The sequence below is a fragment of the Cydia amplana genome, chromosome 2 (assembly GCF_948474715.1).
Source record: "Cydia amplana chromosome 2, ilCydAmpl1.1, whole genome shotgun sequence".
Taxonomy (NCBI): Eukaryota; Metazoa; Arthropoda; class Insecta; order Lepidoptera; family Tortricidae; genus Cydia; species Cydia amplana.
Genome location: NC_086070.1, coordinates 11,706,569 through 11,732,397, shown reverse-complemented (window position 1 = coordinate 11,732,397; position 25,829 = coordinate 11,706,569). Strand labels below are relative to the sequence as shown.

Genomic DNA, 25,829 nt, shown 5'->3' with positions numbered 1-25,829 from the left:
GTTATAGCGGCAACAGAAATACACCATCTGTGAAAATTTCAACTGTCTAGCTATCACGGTTCGTGAGATACAGCCTGGTGACGGACGGACGGACGGACGGACAGCGGAGTCTTACTCCGCTGTCCGTCCGGGACCCTATTACTAAGGTAATAGGGTCCCGTTTTTACCCTTTGGGTACGGAACCCTAAAAACAATGAGGTGGTCGAAGCAGGTGCTGCCTCTTAACGAGCCTTCCTTTGTGTTTTTGGGTTAGTTCCTTTTGACCTCACACCTTGTGACATAAATCGGAAACTTTAACTTGACACTGAGAGGATCTGTGTACCCTAAAGGTGCTCGTTTACATTTCTACGGGTCATCATGGCCTTTGCCACACTGAAAAGCGAATTCAATACACAACACTTAGATACTCACAAGAATATGACAACGGCGGGGACGGTTAGAGCGCCACCCAGCACGAAGAACGCTCCTGGGAAGGACTTGATGGTCGCGGTGTAAGTGCTCGTGTACATTGGCGCATATACAAGTGGCATCATCGCTTCTGCCACGCCGAAAAACGAATTCACCTTGCCTACACAAAAAGCAAGTACTTATTGTTGTTACGGGATAATTAACCTTTTTTGTTTTGGTTAAACGTCAACGTTAATTGAATTGACCGCAAGGCCAAATTACCTATATTAACCCGTCGAACGACCATCATGCTGTCTGTCTATCTGTATGTATGCTTAGATCTTTAAAACTACGCAACGGATTTTGATGCAGTTAAAAACGAAAATAAAATATTATATTTTCTTACCTAACTCATCTCTTTCGACTAATTTTGACACCATGGACCTCATGGCGATAAAGGACGTTCCGCTGAAGATTTCGATTAATGGGGCTGCAAATAAAAGAAAAATAATTATCGCTTGAGTTGAGGTATTTATTGGTTAATGTGGTCCCTTTTATGTCAACGCGACACTAAACTGCTAAACGCTTTTTAATTTAAATCTGAATCAAATTGATTGTGTTCACTTATTTGGTATACGTATATAATTGAAAAACTTACCTATATAAATATGCCAAGTTTTCGTAGCAAATGCGTACATGAATCCTGATAGAATTTTGCTAGTACAGGATATCACTCCTATGATGGCGTCGTCGAATTTCAGCAGGTGACTGAACACGCCCACAGAAAACAGAGTGCCTGTAAAATTGTATTTTAATATTTAGAATAATCTAGCAATTTATCACATGTAAGAAGCGCTTTTGGTTGTCAATTTTTGTAATCCATTTATTGAATCTTATCAGAAACATTAGAGGTATACCTTATACCTACCCATGTTTTGTAGCAGTTTTAAATTAAATGTTATGTCGTTGCATATGAAATTTCTACAAAAAAGTCTTAAATTAATTTGGTAGGTGCAACTCCAATTAATTTTTAGTAGGTATCTCGTTATTTATCAGATATTGGTGTCAATTTGGTATTTAGAGAGCAATCGGTCCAAATTTGAAATTCTCTGTGATATGGTATCGCGCCTTTTTAAGTTAGTGGTCCTATTATGTTCGAGTTTTTGGCACTGGGGATAAGACTTGCGTCAGTCCTACATTTATAAACTTGTAAATTGTAATACCGTGACGGTTATCTGATGTAGTAGAATTACCTACAAATTGATAAAAAATTTAAAGTGCGGAGATAAATGTCACACCCGCGAAGTTACTCAACTGGGCCACTTGCACCAATCACTAACCCGGGGTTAACCGGTTAAACCTGCCACTGGGTTAGCGGTTTAACCGGTTAACCCCGGGTTAGTGGGATGGTGCAAGTGGCGCTAACTTACCAACTAACGAAGTGCACATGGCATACGTAGAGAACACGCTGAAGTCGACCTCGTTCCAGTTGAAGCGGTACCTCGTGAACAGGTACATCACTGACATTTCTCCTGAAATGTGAAACAATGCCTTTATACAAATGTGTATCTAACGTCATTTAACCTTATGACCGACAAAGTATTTGGGAGCTTTACGGTTACCATCAGTTTGTCACTGACATAAACGCCGTCGAGAACGTAATTTACTTTCTATACATCCCGTTTGCACTAATATGCGAGTGCGAGCGAGATGTATAGAAAGTAAATTACGTTCTCGACGGCGTTTATGTCAGTGACAGACTGATGGTAACCGTACTTCTATCTCCCAAATACTGTTTACTCGTGAAGAGAACCTTCATGCTTTTCTTTTCAATTTAATACCTATATTAAGTATACAGAGGCGAATCGGAACTGACCGATTCGGATCAAAGTAAAAAAATCTGTAAGTAATTATATTATTGTCTATGATTTGTGTTGCAGAGTAAGAGGAGAGACGAGCACGCGGCACCTTCGAAAGCGACCTAGTTTAAAAAAAGCGGCCAAGTGCGAGTCGGACTCGCCCATGAAGGGTTCCGTATTTAGGCGATTTATGACGTATTAAAAAAAACTACTTGCTAGATCTCGTTCAAACCAATTTTCGGGGGAAGTTTACATGGTAATGTACATCATATATTTTTTTTAGTTTTATCATTCTCTTATTTTAGAAGTTACAGGGGGGGGGACACACATTTTACCACTTTGGAAGTGTCTCTCGCGCAAATTATTCAGTTTAGAAAAAAATGATATTAGAAACCTCAATATCATTTTTGAAGACCTATCCATAGATACCCCACACGTATGGGTTTGATGAAAAAAAAAATTTTGAGTTTCAGTTCGAAGTATGGGGAACCCCAAAAATTTATTGTTTTTTTTCTATTTTTGTGTGAAAATCTTAATGCGGTTCACAGAATACATCTACTTACCAAGTTTCAACAGTATAGTTCTTATAGTTTCGGAGAAAAGTGGCTGTGACATGCGGACGGACAGACAGACGGACAGACAGACAGACAGACATGACGAATCTATAAGGGTTCCGTTTTTTGCCATTTGGCTACGGAACCCTAAAAAGAGTTCAAGAACCTACATTCTGCCTGCCTTGCCAAAAGGAAAAATTGCAAAATTTTGTTCGTCATACTTATGAATATTTTTTTGATAAATCTATACAAGGTCAAGGACTTTTGGATAGATACTTAGGGCCAAATGGCGGGAAAGTGGGGAGGCCTTTGCCCAGCAGTGGAGGTAAATAAAAAAAACAAAACAGGTGAACTCCGCGCTGAAGAAAATCTTGAGCCCTGACCGATTCAGATATGCACACGTAGGTAATACCACACAGCCTGGTGGCTGTGTGGCTGTGCAATGTGGTCATTGCATAGGTAATAAATGGTTGGTTGCCTATTGTGGAAGCCAGTAGCTTAGGTAATGATTTTGTTGTCCATTGTTTTTGACTTTAATGACTGTTTAGTGTTTACTGCACATGAATCTAAACATATCTAACTTATCTAAGTGGACACTTTTATAACTACAGTTATACTTTATACTCAAGAGAAATGTTGTCGGGTCAAATTCTATAGCATACAAATTATTTAAGTATTGATTGAATCAATTGAATGTGAGTGATAATGAATGAAAGTGGAGAAATAGCGTATATAAAGAGACACCTTGTTTTATGGTCTTGAGTGAATTATAAATGTTCATTGTCTACTATCGTATATATATATAGGCATTGAGGTACATATACAAGAGACATCTCGAACAAAATGTTTCCGCACCTCAGAGAAGTGCATGCACTTCTTTGCTTTTAGTACGACCACTGACGAGATGCCACACATGTACAGAAAATAAAAATTAAAAAATTAAAAAATCCCTTCGTGCGTGTTAAAAAGTTGCAACAATAGCACAAGAAAATATAATAAAAGGGATGGAATAACATTTCACCGGTAAGCAATGGAATAACTGTTGATTTACTATTATTTAGTTTTCAAAGTAAATGTTTGGTCGTAGAAAAAGTATTTTATGCAACGTTGTTTAACTGAGTCAAAAAATACTCGTGGCGTCTTTATTAACAATTTTCGGCTTCGCATGCAAGCATGCACTTCTCTGAGGTGCGGAAACATTTTGTTCGAGATGTCGTCTCTTGTATACCTATACCTCAATGTATATAGGTACCAAGTGTACCAACATAAGTTAATTATTGTCGCCCAATCACATAATAGGTATGTTAAAATAAAATTATACTTACGTTCGAAACGTAGGAAGCAATTTACGAGTAGCATTTAATTTTGCAAGCGATCTTAAGTATCTTAACCTTCACCTTGTCAGCTAGTGTGAACACTTGAATAGTGCACAATCGTATCTACATTCAAATTTAAATTTGGTACGTATCTTATTTCGATGCATGCTTATTGACGCAGATTTAATTACTTATCAAATTTAATTTTACTAAGTAGATTCGTGCATTTCCTGGCGATAAATAAATTAATAAAACTTTTATCTGATAATAGTCTTAAATACACAAGTAAATACACCTATTTTTATCTCGGGTCTCAACTTTTAACTTGATAATATCTACAGGGTGGATTTTCTTTTTGGGTCAGTGAGGGCAGCTACCAGATCCCGTGCTGCTACGAGAAAACGGTCTAAGAAGACCTTCCCTCGATTTCAAATTAATGAAGATTGGCTTTTACAGATTTTGGAAAAAACATACAGGGTGCGAGAAAAAGGTCATTTTTGACAAATTTTTTTTTTGATGCCAATCGATCCCATTCCTATTAAGGATCAAAAGCTTGTATGGAACCAAAAAAAATTTTCCGGCTAGAAAAGCCACAAATCGAGGAAAACTTTTCCCATACAATTTGTATGAAAATGAAAACTTTTATTTTTCACATGCTATTTTTGTATGCCAATCGATTCCATTCCTATCCAGTATCAATAGTTTCTTTGGGGTCAACTTACGGTAATGTACTAAAAAGCCACAAATTAAAGAAAACTTTTTCCATACATTTACTATGGAGAACATGTGAAATTTAATTAACATTTTTCTATCTGGCCAATCAGTCCTGTTACATTTAAGGACCATAATACTGTATGAAGACATTGCTGTAGGACTGATGGGCGAGATAGAAAATTGAGAATAACATTTCACATTTTCCCCATAGTAAATGTATGGAAAAAGTTTTTATTAATTTGTGGCTTTTTAGTACATTACCGTAAGTTGACCCCTAGGAAACTATTGATACTGGATAGGAATGGAATCGATTGGCATACAAAAACAGGATGTGAAAAATAAAAGTTTTCATTTTCATACAAATTGTATGGGAAAAGTTTTCCTCGATTAGTGGCTTTTCTAGCCGGAAATTTTTTTTTGGTTCCATACAAGCTTTTGATCCTTAATAGGAATGGGATCGATTGGCATCAAAAAAAAAGTTTGTCAAAAATGACCTTTTTCTCGCACCCTGTATGTTTTTTCCAAAATCTGTAAAAGCCAATCTTCATTAATTTGAAATCGAGGGAAGGTCTTCTTAGACCGTTTTCTCGTAGCAGCACGGGATCTGGTAGCTGCCCTCACTGACCCAAAAAGAAAATCCACCCTATCATTCAAGCTACTAGAGGCCAAATTTGGTATCGCTTGGGTATAAATCGGTAGGTATCATATTGACGTTGCGGAAGAGTGCCGCAGTGTCCCTGTGACCTCGCCATATATCGTTGAGCCGGCCAAGGAGGGGTTTTAGTGGGTATACCGTGGGCCTCATTAGCCTATACGGGAGTCCCACATAACGCATTTCCCCTCTATAAAAAAAAAGGTATCATATTGACAGTCTAAAAGCACAGACTGCGGCCAGAAAGCTGGGCGTCCTAAATAAGGTGAAGCGATACTTCACACCTGGACAGCTTCTAACACTTTACAAAGCTCAAGTCCGATCGTGTACGAGTATGGAGTATTGCAGCCACCTGTGGGACGGCTCAGCTAAATATCAACTTGCCGCTTTGGACTCAGTGGAGCGCAGAGCCAGGAGGATGATTGGTGACAAGAAGCTAACGGGTAAGCTTCAGTCTTTGGCCCATCGGCGGAAAGTCGCCAGTCTGTCGGTGTACTGCAGGTTACACTTCGGGGAGTGTGCTCAAGAGCTACATCAGCTTATTCCACCGTCCCCATTCTACCATCGGACTTTTAGACGCACGGCCGGTTTCCATCCTTACTTGGTAGATATTCCACCAATTCGCACGAAGCGCTTTGCTTCCTCTTTTCTTATGCGCACTGCCAAGGAATGGAATTTCTTGCCGGCGTCTATATTTCCGAGCACATATAACCCGGCAACCTTCAAATCAAGGGTGAACAGGCACCTTCTGGGCAGGCTCGCTCCATCGTAGGCCACGTCTTCGCCTCGGCTAGTCTGTGGCCATGAGTAAGCCCAGTATAAAAAAAGACACCATTTCCTTAGTAAATAGCTACAGGTACCTACATATAAAATAAACTTTTTTTTAATTCCTCTTCATGCTTAAACCGCTGAACCAATTTAGTTTAAATTTGGTCTGATTTGGTATAGAGAAAGGTCGAGCCCCGGGAAAGAACACAGCATAAATTTTTATCGCAAAAATCATCAATTAAGGGTGTGAAAAGGGAAATTGTATGGGGCATTAACAACTGCTGAACCGATTTTAATGAAATCTACGTCTGACATCCTTTGTTTAGGTACACAATTAGACGTGTTTGTCTTTTTCGATTTTTTTATTAAGTATATATTTTTTTAAATTAAGTAATAATTATAAGAATTAGAATAAAAACAATTTCCATAAAAAGTTTGAAATGCTCCTAACTCTTATAATAAGTAACAAATTCGTCATACATCAAATTGAGCCTAAAGGTCTGCCCACTACACCGTATCATACCATGACCGTAGTAGGAACGTATCAGGCACGTAATGTAACGCGACACGGACTACTATGCCCACTACACCGTGTCCACATCGTTTCATATCCGTGCATAACGGGTTTAGTGACCGTAGTAACTGCGTATCATCCCCATAGCATCCGCCTATAATCCCCGTATCATCCGCGTTTCATCTCCTTAGTCCCCGCGTTTTATTCCCGAAAGCCAGACTCGTCACAAAGAGCGAGCGAATAGTTATCATACTGGCAAGAGCGAGAAACAGATACGGCAACGCGTTTATAACGGGCTTAAAACGGTCACCATACGCGGTCATAACCCGTATGCTCACCGTTTCGCCGCCTGCACGCACCGTTCTGGCAACGTTGCGTGCCGTGCACGTAGTGGTTCGGCACCGGCAAAATATCCTCGCCGACAATTTTTGACGGTCCGTGCATGGCACGCTACGGGTATGGTCGGTGACGGAACGGGCTAGTGGGCATAGTCTCATACTTTTGAAGAATATCATTTTGCCTGACACGTTCCTACTACGGTCATGGTATGATACGGTGTAGTGGGCAGAGACCTTAAATATTTTCAATAATGTTAATATGGGGAAAATGTTTGAAAGAAAAGGCGGTTTCGCGCGGTCTTCACTATCGTCTTAATCAACAAAAAAGCATCATAATATAAAAAAGCTTTACACTTAAGTTGTCATTGTTTCTTTTGATATGTTTTTGTTATAGATGGTAATATAAAAACTAGTTTGGGATAAGTATGTGTTGCTATTACAGCGGTACGAACTTGCTCTTATGAGCGTGCAATAGAGTTCTGAGATAAAATATAATTGACATAGGTACTACAACATAAGTCAAACATTTACCGTTTTTTTTACAGCGAATTGAACGTAGCCTAACCTTCAACTTGTAAGAGATGCGAAGTTACCTACCAAGTGTATTATACAGTTGCGAATTCATCACTCACCTTCAGTACCTACAGAGTAAATGTCAATGGCCAATGTCTTATTATCGCAGATCTGTAAACAGGTATGTCTGGTACTACATGATTTCCCGCCTTTAACGTTCGTAAAACCAGAAACCAGCAGCGGCAGATATGGCTTTGAGAGTGAATGGTAGAAAGTGGTGGCGTAACTAGGTGCCATAATCTAACGTTGATCGTCTTGAGGCGTTAATGTTGCCAAAACCTATAGGCCAGTTTCCTAAATCTCTTTATAAATCAAAGAATATATGTATGTATATATGTAAAGAATAAACTCTTTATTGTACAAATCAAAAATCCAAGTTTCCTAAATCTCCTCATGTCGCTTGCGACGGCTGCGTTGGCGGCTAACTTCGTGGACACCTGACTCTCGCCAATGGCTACTTATACCTATAGTCTGTGCGGAAACAGAAGAGTCGTGGAATGTATGGGCCCAATACATTCCACGACTCTTCTCTTTCCGCACAGACTACACTCAAAGCTATAATAAACACGGTGTTCTCATATAATATGCTGTAATGTATGAAGCTACCCCGTGTATGAATGGTGCCTATCTACCCCTACTTATACCTACCCGTCCTGTATTCATTTAAATATGTACGACAACAATTTTAGTCACAACTTAAATAAAAAACTATACGTCTAGTTCACTCACCAGCGACCCGTATCATTTTGGATTACCTAATCAAATACCGTAAAATGGGGTGAGTAGGGTTCGCGGGGAGAGTTGGGTTGTGGATGGGGAGAGAAGGGATGAAAGGGGGTTTAAGGCTACTGCTACAAAAATAATGTATCAAAATAAAATAAAAATTAAAATACAAACGTCCGGAACACTTATTATATACAGATACACCATTCAGTTTGCATATGTAAAAATGAAATATGTATAATAACATTTTATCGAGGTTTGAATGTCAGTTTTGCCCCTACTCACCCCATTTTATGGTACCTATACCTACAAATAAAACAAATATTAATTAATTTTCTTATCAGCAAACGCCGCAGATTTTTGTCGCAAACGCCCCCGCCTATCGTTTTGTAATTGGTGCACACGTCTAAGCTCAATATACCCAAAGAAGATGTACTACCACTGACCGTAGATAGGGCCGATGACGACGCACAGCACTACGACGAGCATGATCACGCGCAGCCGCCGGTTGTTGGGGCCACGCCGGAACGCCACCAGCAGCGTCTCCTTCACCAAGCTCATGTCGAAGAATGTGTGCAACCATTCACAGCAGTTCTTGGGCGGTTTCTGGAAAAACACAACTCGAGTTCATTTCAGTTTTAAATTCAAGCTTGACCATAACTAGTAACTACATGTTTATTTGATCGGTGCAAATGTAGATGGTACTTACACATCGTTACCAATAACTACAAAAAGTAACAGTAAAAAATCGCGACGTTAGTTCTTATATTGTTTTTTTTTTTGTTTATACATACCTAAATCATTTCATTAGGTATTAGTTAATATTTTATATTTACATTTAATTCTCATATATTAATTGATTGTATCGGCTCAAATTATTTAACGCTTTAATGATTATATTAAGTAAGTAAAATACATATAAACTACTTAATTTAAAATAAGGTGTATAGGAGCGGATACCAGGCCATACATTCTAAAGTCTGAGTAGGGCATGCAGTACCGGTCCCGGTACCAAGAATTTCATTTCCCGGTTCTGATCATCACTGGAACCGGAATTCCCGGTTCTTCCCGGTTCTCAAAGCATCTTAAGATTATTTTTATGAAATTGATTGGGTAGCATACAATCTTTATGAATGACTTATTTTCATTTAAATAATTGCATAACTTAATTTTATGAAAAAAAAAACTTTAATTAGCGTTCCAACCTATTTTACGAAATTAACCGCACCCTTTCCTTCGCCAGGGCTGGGCTTAACGGTTTACGGCCGTAGTCGATGCACTCGGCACTATGACGGCACGGCATACAGAAGTTAAAAATTCAACCTGAGAATGGAATATTTTCATATAAAACCAACTTCATAGAAGAAGAATATTCGAATGTAAGATCCTACTTAAGATTTAAAAGTTGTTTAAAGATATAGCTTAAGACACCCGGGTGTATAGATCATAGTCCTTTATGTAAGCGGCATATAAAAGTAATGAACGATGTTTTAGATAAAAACAAAATTTAAATAGAAAACTGGGTCAATTTTTACAATTTACCATTATCAGTAGTACTTATAGATTGGAATGCCTACTTTACTAGGTTAGTTTGTCGGGTTATTTGGGTCCCCCGTTTCATAGCACCATTATTAAAATGCTATTTAATGTCCCGAGCTAAAGTACTAAAACATAACTACTATTGAAATATGAATAAATACGCATACTGATGAGAACCGGGAAGTACCGGTACCGGGTCTTCAGTACCGGTTCTTTCGACACTATAAAATTCCCGGGAATTTGAGAACCGGGAATTCCCGGGAGCATGCCCTGTCTGAGCCATCTTGAATTTCAAATTTCATTATTTCGTCAATACTAGATTCAAAAGTACATGAGATAGTATTATAGGTAATAACTACCTACAACATAAAAAAATTCTTCTAAAAATAAATGATTTCATTAATTTGATACTAATAACCATTACTTTTAAGGGAAATTAATTAATTTATGTTGGCCAATAATAAAGTCGATGTTTGTTTCCGCGGCATTTCAGTTAGCTCCTTTTATCGAAGGCCCTTCCAAGCGTTTCTAAAGTAGGTCAAGTTGACGGACTTTTTGTGGGGTCATGCGCCACTGATCGTAGTCATTGAACTTGTAGTAAGGTGTTATATAATCTGTGGACAGCCATGCTCCGACGGATAATCAGCGAGCATCCTAACTTTTTTTTAATAAAAAATTAATTAGTTACGCAAGTTAGTTCCTTGAAGATAAATTTTCCATTTTCTTGACTATCCTTAGTATCTTTGGAAATAAACCGTCAATATTTTACTTTTATATGCATACTAACGACCCGGGGCGGCTTCGCACGGGTTAACAAATTATACATAAACCTTCCTCCTGAATCACTCTATCTATTAAAAAAACCGCATCAAAATCCGTTGCGTAATAGTATTAAAGATCTAAGCATACATAGGGACAAAGACAGCGGGAAGCGACTGCGTTTTATTCTATGTAGTGATTGTAAAAATCCTAAACCAAGAAGAAAAATGAATAAAATAAAGAAAACAATACTTAGTCTAAATAAAACGTTACGTATATTTTTTGTTTCCTTGTAATTTGCATGCAAATGAGGGAATAATGATCCTTCAAACAGGTAAGTATAAAATAATAATTAAAGGTAAGGTACCTAAGCAATATACCTACTAAAAACCGGTAACATTTTGTTAATTACAAATTATCCGCCATTTCGTCTAAAAACAAGTGTACCTTTTTTTAAAAGAACTGCGAAATGATAAACCTAAATGAAGACCGATAAGTAATTAAACATGTCTCCATGTTCCAGATACCTAGGTACTGCTGGCGCTACCGTATCCTCTGCCGAAAACCTCAAGCGCCGCAAATATGCAGCCCTAGGAAGCAGCCACATATTTGCGGCGTTTGGCGTTGAAATTTTAGGGAAGGGCTTAAGTGCGCGTCGGCTATATAAAGATGTATCGCGCCTAATAGAGGCTTCTGGCGACCAGAGGAAAGGGCTGGCCACTATTTTGCTAAGCGCATAAGTAGTATCAAAGTATAAAAACATCCATAACTCAGAAACAAATACCTAGGTTATTTTATGATAACAGATTTATCTGATTTAAAATCCCTTACCAGGATTCGAACCCAGTACCTCCAGGCCCTCCAGCTTCGTTGACAGGGTACATAATAATATGGGATTATTACATAAGTGCGACCCCAAGTGTGCGATGCACGATTGTGCGACATAATTTTTTTAACGACACTGCAATTCTGCGAAGTGATATTGTGCGACATATCACTATTCGACCAAGCTATAGTCCGGCAGTACCTATTTTTGATCGAAGTTAAATTGTGCGACATATTACGGCTCGACAATACTTCTAGTGCACGACAGTATTTGTGGGTCTACGGGTAAATTATTTTTAACCTGGTCTCAGTACTTACACTGTTTCTTCTCAAAAAACATTTCCTTTACAACTGAACTAGACGGAGCCCCGCTTCGCGGGGCTCCTATTTCTGGGCGCTTTGCCCTTCGGGCATCTGAAGCTACCTAACGAACCTAACCTACCTATTGATTTATATTTCGCACACACGATGATTCGCTCAAACGGCACATCGTATAGTCGTGCATCGCCTAATAATATTTCGCACGAACAATAGTTCCCACAAATGACATGTCGTACAATCGTACATCGCCTAATCATACGTCGCACTAACAATACTTCGCACAAGCGTGTGTCGCACTCCCGTAGTAAAGCCTAATAATAATAATAATATCGCTGTCCAGCCGATGATGCCGGCGGTCAATGCCTCTGTACAAGCGGGACAGCAATATACTTATGCGCGTGCGATAGAGATTTATTTTAGAGATAAGAACTGACGGGTCAATGAACGAAATTTTTCGTACTTAGCGTCCTTACTTCAGGCTAGGAGGCCATTAAAACAATGATATATAAGGCTTTCCATTTCCATTAGAGAAGGGTCCTTATGCACATGGAACGCCACATATAATGAAAATATTGTAGATACAAGAGCATTGGTATTATGATTACTTTTTTGTATTTCTTTTTTGATTTTAAATGCTGGCAAAGAAATATTTACTAATATCCATGTATTATTATTAATAACAATGCGAGTGAGTGTGAAAAAATTGTTATATAAACAAATCATAGGTCCTTAATCAATTATGCTCATGTCAATGCATAAAATACATAACAATTAATGAAATGTTGCGCATCTATCATACATAAATAACCGCTTTAAACAGGTCCCGTAACAAGAAAGAAAAACATATATTTTTAATAAGTGTTAATTATATAATAATAAGTAGGAAAACTATTCAGAAATAACTCTCCGATAAGTATTCTTAAGATTGTTATGTTAAGTATATACTTTTTTGTGACAACTTCATATATTTTCTTAAAACGAAATTCAATTTTATAAAATGAAGTTGTAGTTACAAAACAATATTTACCACACGGTCCGATACGGAAAGCCAATATTACATGACATGTCTACATAAAGAGATGTTATGCAACTTTTAGTTACCTTAGCCATAACCAGCGTCGTCGCACACAAAACAGTGTTTATGTAATAAGAACATTTATTAGCATAAAACATGTCTACTTTTAAGCTTGCTTTCGTCTGTATTGTTTGCAAGTTTAGGGTCAGTAATTTAAATTTCAACACACAACAAGCTTTCTTGAGCTTACCGTGGGGCTTAGTCAATTTGTGTAATAATGTCCTATAATATTTATTTATTATTTATTAAATGTCTGTTCAATCGCGGATAAAGCCAACGCACCTACTGTTGGGGTGTCTTGCTTTAGATATCTTAGGGTCCCGTACACCCAAAATAAGAACCCCGTAGTCCCCGTATAGGATGAATAATTCCTTGTCCATCCGTCTGTCAAGACCGTTTTTCCCAGGAACGCGTAAATGTTAAGATTTGAAATAAGTATAACATTATCAGATCTGTTGTCCCTTGAAGAAGTTGAAGCTATGAAAAAAATCAACTTTTAATATAAATTTTTAATATAATTGCAAACCTACAGGCTACTTCCCGTTTAGCGTACGGAACCCTACAATGAGCATGGCCCGGCATGCTCTTGGCTGGTTTTTTTTAAATATAAATACGCTTGCCTCGTTCGTGAGGACCGGCTTCGCATAGTTAATTACCTGCCTACCTAGTTTATCTAGGTTTTTATTTAATTAGTACCTACCTATAGCTGTTATATTCTTCATGAATACAATAAGACTCAGAAATTACATTATGAAAACAGATACAAAACGTTGATTGTTATAATTATCATCACGTAATATCATTTTAGTTGCTGTTTAATACACTCAACAACTGCATTCAGTGAGCGATCTCTGCGTCCGCTCACCTCGGTGCTACTAAGTTCAAATGCACAAGATAAGGCCATCAATTAAATATATGTACGTATGCAAACCAGCAATAAACATAACAAGAAATATAAAAGGCCATAGCATCTTTTCATGCAGTCGACCTTTAACAGAAGACATAATTTCACTAATTGGCAAAAGAACCAATCACGATTATGCAAATGTGATTAAATATTATATTAATAAACCTAGGGTATTTATCTTACTCACCACATTTGCGTCGGGTTTCTTCACTTCCTTGATCCTGAAGAATCCGTACATAAAACTAAGGATGTATAGCGTTGCACTTAAGGAAAACACTCCATATAGCCCTATCTTTCGCACTAAAATCCCACTTAGAGCCGCTCCCACTGGCACTCCCAAGGAATAGAAAAGATTTACAACTCCTATTCGCAACGTCCGTTGGTCTTCGGTTGTCACATCGGCTATGTAACTGAACACTCCCATGAACATTGTCACCCACCCTCCTGTAAGAGCAGGAAATATAGCTTCAGTCACTGCTGCTATTTCCACTGGAAGCTGGTGGAAAAAGTAAGTATTCACCATAAGTCCGACACTAGTTAAAAATTCTCCGATTATAGGTAGGAGCATACAAAATTTTCTCTGTCCCACTCTGTCACTATATGCGCCTAAGAATATTAGGATTCCACAAGGTAAAAAAGATTGTAGCACAGTTTTCCAGCCGGCGACCGATGCTACCAGCGTTTGGACAGCCTCTTCTTCGAACGTATAGTTGGCTGTTTCTCTGCGTGTCAAAGCATCGCATACATGATCTTCAAATCCAAGATTCACTCTACACGCTTTTTCTAAGTATAAGTTTTGTGTAGCTAAGGCTGCAAGTACAGATGGCATCACATAGCAAGCGAGAATTGGTTCCACCGTAATAAGAGAAATCATCCGTCTCGTTTTTTGTACAATATCCAAGTCTTTCCAGTCATCGTCAATGTTTTCTGTCTTTTCATTGCTTTCTTTGTTTGTTTTACATTTATTAAAGCTATTTCTTATTAAGAGTGTTCCATTTAAGTCATTGCCGTTAATATTAAGATTTTTTTCGGTGGCATTGGTTTCGATCGCCATTATCTGTAAAAGGAAAAAATATCAATGATTAAATTATTCTTTCCTAGTTTGTATTATTCGAACAAGACCCCCTACCGTCGATCGTGCCTATTTGCGCTCCTTTCAAACACTTTATGCTTCTGATTACAAATGCGCTAATACATCTAATACCGGACGCAGTAATCATTTCATTATTGGCTCGGAAGGTACTTAACGTAATCGTCGCTGCCAGTTGGCCAGAATTAACTTTACCTATAGTTCGTTTTTTTAGCATTAGAAAAAAGGTAAACAATCTTGATGTGTCTTTTAATTGAAAAACATGTTTTAAAAATAAGTCACGGCAAATATGTAACAATTATGAATCTAATACGGTCATTTATATTCTTCTGCTTTCATAAGTATGTTACTGATTTTTAAAAGGCGTTTTTCAATTAAAAGACATGTCAAGATCGCTAATGCTGAAAAAAACGAACTATAGGTACAATGGTTTTATCTGTTGGGGCATCGTTATTTCCACCCGAGTTACGAATGAGTTGGTATTTGTGTTGTGTATGCACGTGTAAACACATTTATACAGGCAGGAGATACGACACGGATGTATAGCAAAGCCTTAAAGTTGCATCACAATGGAGTTTAAATGGTGTTGGTTCCGTTCATTGATTGCTTCCCGGAGATTGGTTTAAGTACAGTCTAAATCAGCATTTTTTTCTATAAGTACTCACTAAGCACAAAGTAAATTAAGATGTCAGTACCTTATTTTACGTATTTTACTGTATTTTACTAGTTTTTATCTAAACCTGTAATATGTTCATATCTTAATGTCTCTTGTTTATTTTTCTGTATGGATGGAACAAAGAGAAGAAAAAAACTGGTACACGTACTAATGATAAAGGTTTATAAATGTACGTGTTTTAGATTAGAAAATACTACGTGTTTGTGCTCATCTGCACCATTTGTATATTAAGTACTAACTATATAATTACCTATTCTAATTAACAATATTGTTAATGATGGAAATATTATTTTATGTGTAGGAATGTCGCATGAAATATTATTTATCCAGAAGTCAACTGTGTATCTCATCATTTTATGTTGACACAAGTCTGTACATAAGTAATATTTAATTAATTAATTATACAAAGTTTTTGCTTCTAACGCGACGGATAAAAGTTACACGATTTAAAATAGGTAGGTACGGTCAAGGAATTTAATTTCAGTAGCGTACCTTTGTCACAGTGACAATAGTATGAGGGTCCTAGCGACTTTCATATTGATTATCACTGTGACAAGGTTACACAATGGTAAGGAATATTTATTTACAGTACATATGGGGCTACTTTTCCGCACTAGTGCGTAAAATAGCACTTTTCGTGCGTATGTCTAAACTTTAAAGTGCCATATATACTGTAAAACGTTGTTCGATACACGTGCGAATAGGTAATTCGCAACTCGTGTCGATTTAAAACACTCCCTTCGGTCGTGTTTTAATTTATCGTCACTCGTTTCGAATTTTCTCTTTTTCGCACTTGTATCGAAAATAACTATTACGATACAAGTGCGGGAAAGAGGAAATTCGAAACGAGTGGCGATAAATTAAAACACGACCGAAGGGAGTGTTTTAAATCGACGCGAGTTGCGTATTTCCTATGAGCACGTGTATCGTACAACGTTTTACAGTACCTACATATGGCACTTTAAGTTTAAACTTACGACATACGCACGGAAAATGCTCTTTCCCGCACTAGTTCGGGAAAGTAGCACCATATGTACTGTAAATTAAATTCTTTGACTGTACTGTACTGCAAATAAGCTGTCAGGTCAGTCAGATGAATTGCGAACATGGGCCACTTGTACCCGTACAAAATGGTACAATGGTACTTGGTACAATTTTGTCTGGGGAAAGGTCACCCGAGATGGATAAGCATGCTTGTTAGAGATCAATTTACCTCGTAGTTAGGGAATCCATTTATTTACCTCGAATTCGCGGTCAACGTGTTCTGTGTTTAGATTTCTTGGTTATAACGTCAGTCGGACGACGGGTCAGTGCTGAGCATAGACTAGGAATCCTCTAGACGGAGTTTAGAGCAATTATTTCATGAAACCTATGCTCAACCTATGCTGCCAAAAATACGGAGGTACGGGGGGACGAGGTGAGCGAATCCCGTGGCGTGATTAGTCCGTTCAAAGACACGGACCAATCACTGCACGGGATTGACTCGAAGATGGAGTAAAACTACCGTATAAGTGGCAGAGGGGGTCACTACCCCCTCTGCCACTTATACGGTAGTTTTATAGTAACACTTTACTATAGTAACAGCATATATGCTCAGTCTAGAGGATGTCTTGCCTGTGGTGCTGAGCATGGGGAAAATACAATTAAAAGCCCTTGCTTCTAATCTAAACGCAGAATGTGCTGACCATATAGGTATTCGAGGTAAATTAATCTCCTTTTCAGGCAAATTCATACTCTGATAGTAGTGTTAAGCTAGTATGAACCGTTATCTTTTATTCAAAATTCTTAATCAAACATGATGGAAACAAAATCACTCGTCTCTAAGATATCTCCACTCTCATTGGAACTAGTCACTAGTTTTTAAACTTTTAGTTTGTTTCATCATAGTTGTTAAGTCTAGACTGTGACGACTAAAACAAATCCCATCAAAAACATTTAGTGGAGAGGCCAAGATGAAGAGTAGCAACTTTCGTAGGAATGAAAAGGTTTATACCGACAAGTGCATGGTATCGTTGGAATCTGCATTTTCTACTGATTATCAAAATCCATGTTGTTTCCTAAAGTGGTGGAATGAGTTTTTATGACGTCATGAAGTAGGCAGTACAAAGTTTTAAACTTTTTTTCTTTTAAACATACCATGTGGGGTAGATACCAAATGAAAGGGCTTTGTAAATAGATTACAAATATATAACATAGTCTAACATTTACACTAGTTGGTCTAACAAATTATTAGAAAACGCTCAAAAATTTCACAATCCAGAATTGACTTCGAACTAGGAAAGGTATATAACCAATAAAAGAGCATGCATGTTATACGTTGTTTCTCACATAGACAAGCCCGCGCGTGTGTTAGGCGAGCTGGTTGCTAAAAAGCTTGATGAAGGCTTACGTTAACTATCACCAAAAGTGCCGGATAAGGTTCTTTTAAATAAGCAAGCCGGTGGGAATCAAATTCTATGGACACTGATCAGTACAATGTAAACATCAATTGTAAACACCGAAATTATTTTCATCGCTTCTAGGGCTCAAAAGGCACAAAACCTGCGCGGTGACAGAATAATGACTGGACACTGTAAGTTGAACAAACACATGTTTCAAATTGGCAAGAACAAAGAAGGGACATGCAGGGTCTGCCAGGAGTCAGAGGAGACTGCAATGCACATTCTCTGTTCCTGTGGACAGTGGTCATTGGATTAATGTCAAAAAGAAGTACCTACTTAGGGCGGCACGTATTGCAACCCTATAAGGTACAGAACATCTGTAATTCTCATTCATCTGTCCAAGAATCTGTAATTTTCTTAATTTTAAAGTGCCGTGACAATAGATCAATGCCTGGTCGATGCGACACTCAAAGACCCATAACATCCCAATAATAATAATTTTCATTCAGATAGTGTAGTAATATCGAGTTTACTAGAAAATTTATGAACTTTTTTGATGCCCCACCAATCAATCAATCGGAGATATATTTAGCCAAATCAATCCGCCAACTTTGGCATTCATTCTTAATCATGAACGCGGAATCAGCCGAACAAGGTCGATTTGATGACATCACGTTATCAAGTTTTTGTCGCGCCGTTGTACTCGTATTGTGCGCTCGACCTCAGAAAAGCCGGTGTCGTCACATAAACGCATGTCCGACAAGTCGCGATCATAGGCCGGAATCACACAGACAATTTTACAAATCTAATAGTGCTATGTCATTGCACGCTGACGAATGTAATAATGCGATGCGGGGATTTTCGCGTTAGGATGTAATGAGTTTTATAAAAATATTGAAATATACCTACGTCGCCACAGCGCAGCGTAAGTGTAAGGCCTGAGTGGACGCTCGAAGCGGAGCGTTTGGCGGGGCGTGCAGCGTGGCGTCGGGCTCACAAGTAATTTGAGCAGCGTGCACTAAGGCCGCTCCTTACGCTTGCATTTGTTTAACATGCACGCCGCGCTCCTCGCCCCGCTGATGCACGCCCAACTCGGGCGTCCACTCAGGCCTTACACTAACAGAACTCGATACCGAGATGGCAGGCAACGCAAAGTGCGGGAATAGGTGTCGCGCCATGGTCTAATAAAACATGGTCTTCTCTTCCCAGAGTGTCACTTGCCTACGTCACAATAACACTGCCACTTTATTTCAACATAACATGTTACATGGGTACATTATATCTATGGTTAATAAGTTAAAATATTTCTTAATAATTTTGTAATTTTCATTTATTTGTATTTTATCTTAAATTTTACAATAACACGTCATTTTTAATTATTCGTTAGCAATATCTTCCGATTCACGAAAGAAATTTCAGACGTTCGGGTAATTCTGTTTACACTACTGGCAACACAGGATAGCGCTGTCACATTTGACAATCCGCCATTTTGTCTCTGACCGTCATCCTTGTCGAACGCGTGTTAATTGTTATTTCCTTCTCGCTCAGTGTCAGCAGTCGCAGTGTTTTCCAAACTTTTCACGTCGTAAGCTTGGTAATTAATGTTTTGTTACGAAAATGGTTAGCTGTTCTATTCGGAACTGTAAGAGTAGGGGTGAAAAGGGCAGTATAGATTTGTTTTATTTTACTATGTTTCTACATGAATAACTTAGAATTAATGCCGTTAAAATAATTTTCACCGTTGGTTAAAATTCTCCCACATTTTAAAGTTTGAGAACCTGTAAACAGCATGATGACGTAGGCAAGTGACAGTTAGGTTAGGTTATCATTCGCGAATCTCGGAAGAGAGTACCAGGCGGAGTATATTATTATACCATGGTGTCGCGCTGTAAGAAGAGGCCATCGTATGACAAACGATATTACTAGATATTATAGTAGATATAGATAGAGTAAGTAGGTATTTTAAACGTCAAACTTCTCTATAAATATCACTTGCACAGTCTGTGCTGTCATAATCGTTGCAGAATTAATTATCTTGGTCTAACTCTACCATTCTCTGATAGCTCAACAAAAAGGAACATGTCTCTATGTCTCTACGAAAGCAACTGCCATCTGGCCTTTCAACCCAGAGGTAAGAAAGGCCTCATTTGGATAAGTCCGGATAAGGAAACGTGTTTCTTCACCGAAGAAATCCAGTAACTTTAAATATTAAGCGTTTGCGTCAAATCCGGTAGTTCTTATTTTTTTCAGACTTGTTTATGATGTTGGCCCAATGAACTCGTGTTGGTGTGATTTCCCGTCCAAAGTAAAATTATTTTTTACCTACTGTAAAAAGTAGGTACCTACCACCTGTATTATGGTAGGTATGTAGTTTTCTCTTTAGGCTTTAAAACTATTCAAGAAAAACCGGAAATGTGTGAATACACATTCAAATTCGAGTTAGTAAATACGTACCTACTAAAAGTGCTAAGTTGGTAAGTAGTATCTACTTAAATTTTAAGCCCAAATATTCCGGGGACTTCCCATTGTTAAGGCCCATACCATACCTAATGGGCACGCTAAGCAAGCAATGTGACATCTGACTTATAATTTCGTTCAGAGATCAGGTCTACCGCGAAAATCATGAAACTAAATTTCGTTGTCTGCCTCTCTATCACTCTTGCATACCTAATATTCGGCAGATAACAAAAAAAAAAGTTTTTCACCTCAGCAGCTCGAACAAGGGTACTTTGCTACTTAAAAACAGTGAGCAAAATCACATTTTGCTCACTGAGTGAGATAAAATGAGCAAAATGCTATGTTGCTCACTGTTTTTAAGTAGCAAAGTACCCTTGTTCGAGCTGCTGAGGTGAAAATTTAATTGTTGGTATATCTTAAGAAAATATGAGTGAATAGAGGTAAGTGATTAAGAAGGAATACATTTTTCGGGTTCTCTAATATGTTCTCACTGCTGAGGTGAAAAGTTTTGTGAACTACACGAGATCAAATTTATTTACATCTCGTGAGCTTTCGAGTCTCTTACTACGCTCAAGATTCTAAATTAGATTCACTCACTACGCTCGTGAATCTAGTATAGAATCTTTCGCTTGCACGGGACTCAAAATAAGCACTCGAAGAAATATAAAACTTTGATCTCTTGTTGTACAAATAACTATTTCGATTTTCGCGGTAAACCCTCAGAAGCCGTCCTTGACCTTAGTTAAATAGCAAAATAATATGTATATAATTATGTATTTCGTACCCTTCGATTCTGAGTAGATGGAATATTGAGTAAATGTATGATATATATATAAATATTGAGTTTACTATTCAGACTTACTACCTAGGAGTCCTAGGACAGGACACCTCAGCTCTAAGGTCGGGTCTAGTTATTTACACACTTACATTGACATAGGTAATACGGTAAGTAGGTACATTTGGTTAGAATATAATAAACATTAAACAACTCTATTTAAAAATAGCTTTAAACCACAGTCACGAAGATTCCAATAAATGCTTGAACAGGATGGTATTAACAATCTCTATTGTTGTTTATTCACATACCTACTCACTTTTTTTTTAAGTTTTTGCGACCTGTGCGTCGACGTGTAACGAGTTTGCGAATTAAGGACGAGACTGAATATTAGTAATATTATGATTTGATATGGCCATTTTCCGACTGACGGAACTAGTTAGTACATTAGTTAAGTTTTAAATTACATTAATAAGGTAATACTATACTTTTAGATCATACTGCAAGTTCCCGTAATCTCAAAAACTGTAGTAGATATATAACATTTTCTTTTATATTTCCTTTTCGCAACTCTTACTGAGGGCCCGATTCGGATTTTGAAATAGACATCTACTAAATATCTTTTAGACGTCACCAAGATACGATAACGATATGTTTAAGATCTAACCTGTCAAATTTGATTCTGGAGATACTCTTGAACGATTTCCACAAGATATGACTTAGAGATCTAATGCGCATCTAATATATATCTAACACTATATAACGTAAAAGTGTCATTGGTTGCCCGAATTGAGCCGCAAAAGAGAACTAGTTGAAATCTAAACTATAACGTATCTAGAATGGATATAGTACGTGTCGTCTCTTGTGAATATCTTGAAGTTCTTGTTGTTGAAGTTGTCTTTAGTTGTCATCCTGAAAAGTAAGGTTCATTTTAACTCGGTACACTTTGTATGAAAATTTGATCCCTCAGTTATTTTATACGGCTCAGTTATTTGTGGGGTATCTATTTAGATTTATGTTATTTATGTCGACTGAGGGCACATTAAATTACGTATAAAACTCTAGCAGGTATATTATATGTATAATTTGTCAGAGTTTCAAACTGCCAGCATTCCTAAAATACACATCACACTCAATCAACCTTTTCTTTCACTTAATCTCTATTACGTGGCTTATTAAACTTTCAGTATTGCCCACGTTTTTCATATTTAAAATAGTTTGTTCAGATAGCAGACTGTGATCGCGTTTATTTATATTTATGTGTTTAGAATATTATAATGTATTTTACAGTTATTTTTGTAGTTCTCTCAAATAAATGACTATTTAATAAATAGGGAGTATTACTGCCGCCAGAGTGCAGCACTAGCGACGTAAGTATACCATTGAGTAACTCATACATACCTACTGTACCTTAAACTCTTTTTTGACAAGTTTTCATCAAATATGTCATTGATACATCAAGGCGGTTTCTTTACAAAGGGCCTACCGGGAAACGCGAAATCGAAACTCAGCTATCGCTCTATCTTTATCGCTCGAATATGCAAGAGTGATAGAGAGGTTAGTTCACAAAATTTCGACCTTCTCGTTTGCGGTACACCCTTAGATTGTAACTTATCGTGGGAGTGGCGCGTAATATCAATCAATAATAATCGTCTGCAATTACTTTTACGGTTTAAAATACTGTTGCGGTTTATAAAAACCTTTGTTTGTTAGAATAAACTGCTTACCTTTATAATTAAGTTTTTGTGTAAAAGACCTTTATATTATTTAAACAAATGTTTAAACAATATAAAGGTCTTTTACACAAAAACTTAATTATAAAGGTAAGCAGTTTATTTATAGGAAGCCAAAAGAACACAGTTTTACTGCGATATTTATTACTTAGGTACTCAACGTAACAATGAAGCTGCTGTAATCGTGCTATTTTGCTGATACGAATATAATATATCAGGATGATTTGATTAATTAATAGTAGGTAATTTAGTTTTATAATAGTTGCTATTAAGTACCTACTTCACTTCACCCTAGCGTAAGAACTATTATATAATCTGTGACCCTAGTAAAGAACCTTAAACGAGACGGAATTTTTAGCGATTTGAGGGTAGATGAAAACATTACATCATTAAAATAAATGAAATGGGTTATAGCCAGAACGATGAGGGACAGATCCAGGCAGCTTTATATTTGGTTGATTACCTGACCTAAAGAAATAGACTTGACTTCTCATCAAATAATATAATGCTCACTTTTGACTCTTAGAGCTATTAAAGCATGGATTGGACAAATATGTTAGAGAATCGGGCCAACGCTAACTAATAACTTAATAAGAGACTTCATGAACGCTTACAGATTTGTTAAAAAAAAAGTTTGCACTGCAACTTTAAATCGCGACATTTACTTAGATTTGGACTAGAGTTAGACCAGTTAGACTTGGACTTCCAAACTAGACTCAAACATGAGTGCGACATTAGTCACTGGTTGTAACACGTTAATCATAAAGTTCGCTCAAAAGAAAAAAAAACCGGCCAAGTGCGAGTCGGACTCGCGCACGAAGGGTTCCGTACCATTCCATAATATCGAGCAAAAAACGGCAAAAAAATCACGTTAGAACTAACAGAAAAACAGAACAGAACTGTTCCCCACTTAAATACTTATTTTATTCTGTTTTTAGTATTTGTTGTTAAATACAGAAATACATCATCTGTGAAAATTTCATCTTCTCGAGTCTTCTCGTGTTAAACTCCTAAAATTATAAAAAATTATCTGAACAATACTTGTTGGAATTAAAACGATTATTTGCTACGATTTACCACAGGTTTGTGTCCAATGTGAACATACAATTAGGTAGTTTAATTCAGTCACATGTAGTATGAAAGAGCATGATCAACTACTTTGCAATTGTAGAACAACAATAGCGAGCCTGGGACAAGGCCATACAAATGTCATTAAAGGGAGATAACATCGCATTTATGAAGTCTTACTCGTATTTTGCATTCATTCTTTATTTATATGAACACAAAACATTAAAATTGCCATGGCGTAAAGTACCCTGCTTTTTCTAATGTAACGTATGCGGAATTAAATCTAGACAAATGTTTTGAACATGTAAAAGGTAATAAAAAATACTGAAAAATAATTAAATTTCAGTATATGAATCGTAAGTTTCATGGGCATTGAATTCTTTCTCTTAAAAATCTTAAAATTATGGTCAACCGAGAAGAACGACGCTCTGTGGGCTGAAATTCGGCTCGCATTGACATAGAAACCAAAGTTATTATTTTCATTTTTTGAAGTGAAAACTTCTTTAGCGGCGCTGGGCACTTTCTGAGGTGGGGAAAAAATGACAAACTCCAGACAGCGTAAGGCGATCACGTGACCGTAAGGGGCGTAAGGCGATCACGTGACCGTAAGCCCCGTAAGGTGGCCACTCATAATTTAAATGGCATTTAAATCAATAAAGAAAAACTCAATGTTATTTGAGAATGATAATAATATATAATAAATAAATAGAATACCTCCGCTAAACGTATGTATCGTGTTACCGGGCGTTGCTTGTTTTTATTGAAATAGGTTTTACTCAGCATTGTTATGGTAACTATCGAATTTGGGACGATTTGGCGTAAAGAGTGTTATACAACCTAAACCACTGAAGATACTGCGATGAAATACGCATACCTACTCACTGCACTTACTTACTCCAGTATTAAGTAAGTAAGTATATTAGGGTACCTAGTGTTTGCTGGAGAAAACGTGATTAAACTTAAAACAAGTTTTTACGGTAACATAATAACCTATCAAGATTATAATAATAAGAGATTAATATGAAATCGAACACTACTAAAGTCTTCGATTTCATATTAATCTCGTAACTTAAAACTGTTAGGTCAGTCGATTATTATCCAATTGATATTATGTTGAAGTAAGATGGGTAATTTTATTTCTGTACCATCCTATTCTATGTTCTGTACTTGTCACCAAATGCTTTAACAAATTCTTAACCTACTAGCCTAGTAAACACTATCACCAAAATGGAAAACAAACTGTGCTTTAATTATGAAGACAGCAATTATCTCTAAAAATAACTACACATTAAGCTGTGTAGGTACAGGTACAAAACAAATGTTAATCTATCCTCAAGAACATACCTACCATCTCAAATCGGCACGAGGTCAATAGTTAATGTTTTGAAGGCATGATGTGGATGTTTTAAACTATGCGATGTCTAAAATTGCTGGCTATATCATCATCACAATCGCGCATCACCTTGAGCACCGCGTAAACCTTCTTCTGGGTATGCATTGAATCTACACGAGAGGCATTAAAAATAATATTAAGGTGCAGTCGGTTCAGCCAGCAGAGAATCAGAGCGCTATTTACATAGATCATAATATAGTAACCAAAAATATGAATAGCGATCGTGATACCTTTTTTTAGTAACTTCGTCGATGCGAAATCTGATTTCGTCCTGACATTCGTTCAATAGAAAAAAATCACGAACATAGGTGTACAAAACGACCCTTAAAAATGTGTATCAATTTTTGCACACAGCACTACAAGCACAAGCTAAAATAATGAAAATTGCTTCTAAAAACGTGCAATTTTATTTTTGATCTAACTCATAGTTTT

General features: G+C 37.2%; 2 protein-coding genes across 2 annotated transcripts in view; both read right to left on the bottom strand.

The window, feature by feature from the left end:
* The window catches only part of LOC134657985 (angiotensin-converting enzyme-like), a 143,384-nt gene that overhangs the window by 99,611 nt on the left and 17,944 nt on the right, over positions 1 to 25,829 (bottom strand). The window lies entirely within an intron of this gene.
* LOC134658180 (probable peptidoglycan muropeptide transporter SLC46) overlaps positions 1 to 25,829 on the bottom strand; it is a 31,559-nt gene that overhangs the window by 692 nt on the left and 5,038 nt on the right. The window contains exons 2-7 of the mRNA XM_063513792.1: positions 14,012 to 14,881; positions 8,845 to 9,004; positions 1,818 to 1,919; positions 1,046 to 1,183; positions 794 to 877; positions 412 to 568 (exon numbers count right to left, since the gene is read on the bottom strand). Coding sequence (XP_063369862.1) covers positions 412 to 568; positions 794 to 877; positions 1,046 to 1,183; positions 1,818 to 1,919; positions 8,845 to 9,004; positions 14,012 to 14,878 — 1,508 coding nt within the window. The 5' untranslated portion in view covers positions 14,879 to 14,881. The remainder of the gene's footprint in view (positions 1 to 411; positions 569 to 793; positions 878 to 1,045; positions 1,184 to 1,817; positions 1,920 to 8,844; positions 9,005 to 14,011; positions 14,882 to 25,829) is intronic.